Source organism: Olea europaea, chromosome 12 (genome assembly GCF_002742605.1).
Source record: "Olea europaea var. sylvestris chromosome 12, O_europaea_v1, whole genome shotgun sequence".
Classification (NCBI taxonomy): domain Eukaryota; kingdom Viridiplantae; phylum Streptophyta; class Magnoliopsida; order Lamiales; family Oleaceae; genus Olea; species Olea europaea.
Window position 1 is genome coordinate 6,732,009 of NC_036248.1, and position 1,451 is coordinate 6,733,459.

At 35.4% G+C, this 1,451-nt stretch overlaps 1 protein-coding gene across 1 annotated transcript; it reads right to left on the bottom strand.

Annotated features, from left to right (window-relative positions):
- Positions 1 to 6: 6 nt before the first annotated feature.
- Positions 7 to 1,256, bottom strand: LOC111406499 (1-deoxy-D-xylulose 5-phosphate reductoisomerase, chloroplastic-like; the record flags this gene model as incomplete). The annotated part of the gene is made up of 2 exons (XM_023035912.1): positions 7 to 763; positions 1,068 to 1,256. Coding segments are annotated over 2 exons (312 nt in total), but the record flags the coding sequence as incomplete, so codon positions are not given.
- Positions 1,257 to 1,451: the final 195 nt, after the last annotated feature.

A 1,451-nucleotide genomic window follows, 5' to 3' on the forward strand; every position in this document is an offset into this window, starting at 1 on the left:
AAAAAAAAAAAAAAAAAGTTAGTTAAATGTCACTTTTAAGCTTAGCCAAACACATTCTATCAATGTAGCTTACAACTGAAGTCACGCAGTTGGCATGGACTTGAATTGGTTAACTGATCATAGTAAAATGTATGAGAATTTCTTTTTCCTGATATTAAGATAAAATTTCATATACTAGCATTCTTGATAGAGTAAGATGAGTAGCTATACAATATGTCACCCAGTTCTTTTGAGAGTATATCTTCAAATTGATAAAATATCACTGGAAAAATTACTTAATAGGCACTGCCATGAACATATTTATATCAGACAGAATAAGCATGGTGCATTTGCACTTTTTGAAATGGAAAAATATACTTTCAACTAGTTGCCAGATTTTTCTTCTTGATAAAAATAATAGTGCAAAGTAGTCTGATTAAGAGGTGGGTGGTAAGATGAAAAAGGCATGAGATCATAGTTTTAATGCATGCAAAAGATGCTGGCAGCTATATAAAAAACGCGGCTATAATTCGTGGGTTTCATTACTTTAAATGTCAAATTTGTGATGAGAGTGAAATGTTCGGATAATGCAAGAGTGTAAATAACAATAGCACCCTTGTCTAATTCGGCACTAGTTGTAATGACGAACAAAGGCTATTTCTCAAATATAGCCTCCAAAAATTAGTTGATTATCAACCTGGTCAGCAAGAAGAGTCACATTCGAACCAGCAGCAAGTGCCACAATTCTGAACTTATCTGGATTCTCTGCAACTATGTCCAATGTCTGCAGTGCATAAACTTGAAATGTTTAGCAACCGAAGGATATCATCATATAAACACATTTGCTCTACCAGATATGCAAAGTGAAAAATAAAAATCACCGCTCTGAACCAATGTGCCCACGTTTACAAGCAATCAAGAACACAGATTAAAGAAGTTGATCAAAGTGCTCGGCAACTAGCCAACTACAACAAATAACGCTTTGTTCCAATACATTTGGATTTGACTACGTGAGTACTAATTCGCCACAAGTTGATTGAAGTCCTAATTGATGAAAAGCTTCATCTAACTTTAATCAGATATTTCACCTGGGTACCAATGGAGCCAGTAGATCCAACAATTGAGATAGGCTTTGGACCATCCCAGCTTTTACGGCCCGGTTCTGCAACAGACCGTCCTGGCCAAGCCGGAGGAGGTGGCTGAGCTAAACACTGGACTCTCTTTGCAGCAGTTCTTCCACAATCCTGCTTTTTCAAAGCAAACCCACCTGAAGAAATTCACCAAAATAGACATAAAGCAAAAAATAGAAAAAGAAACATCCTTAAAAGGTCTCTTCAAACCAAAAGACAAAGATTATTAGAGTTGCAGATTTTAGATCTGTCTTGGATAAATAATCTAGATAGCTAAGGATAGCAAAGAAGAATCAGACTTTTAAACTAAGAAATTAAAATTGCACCGACAAATATATAATT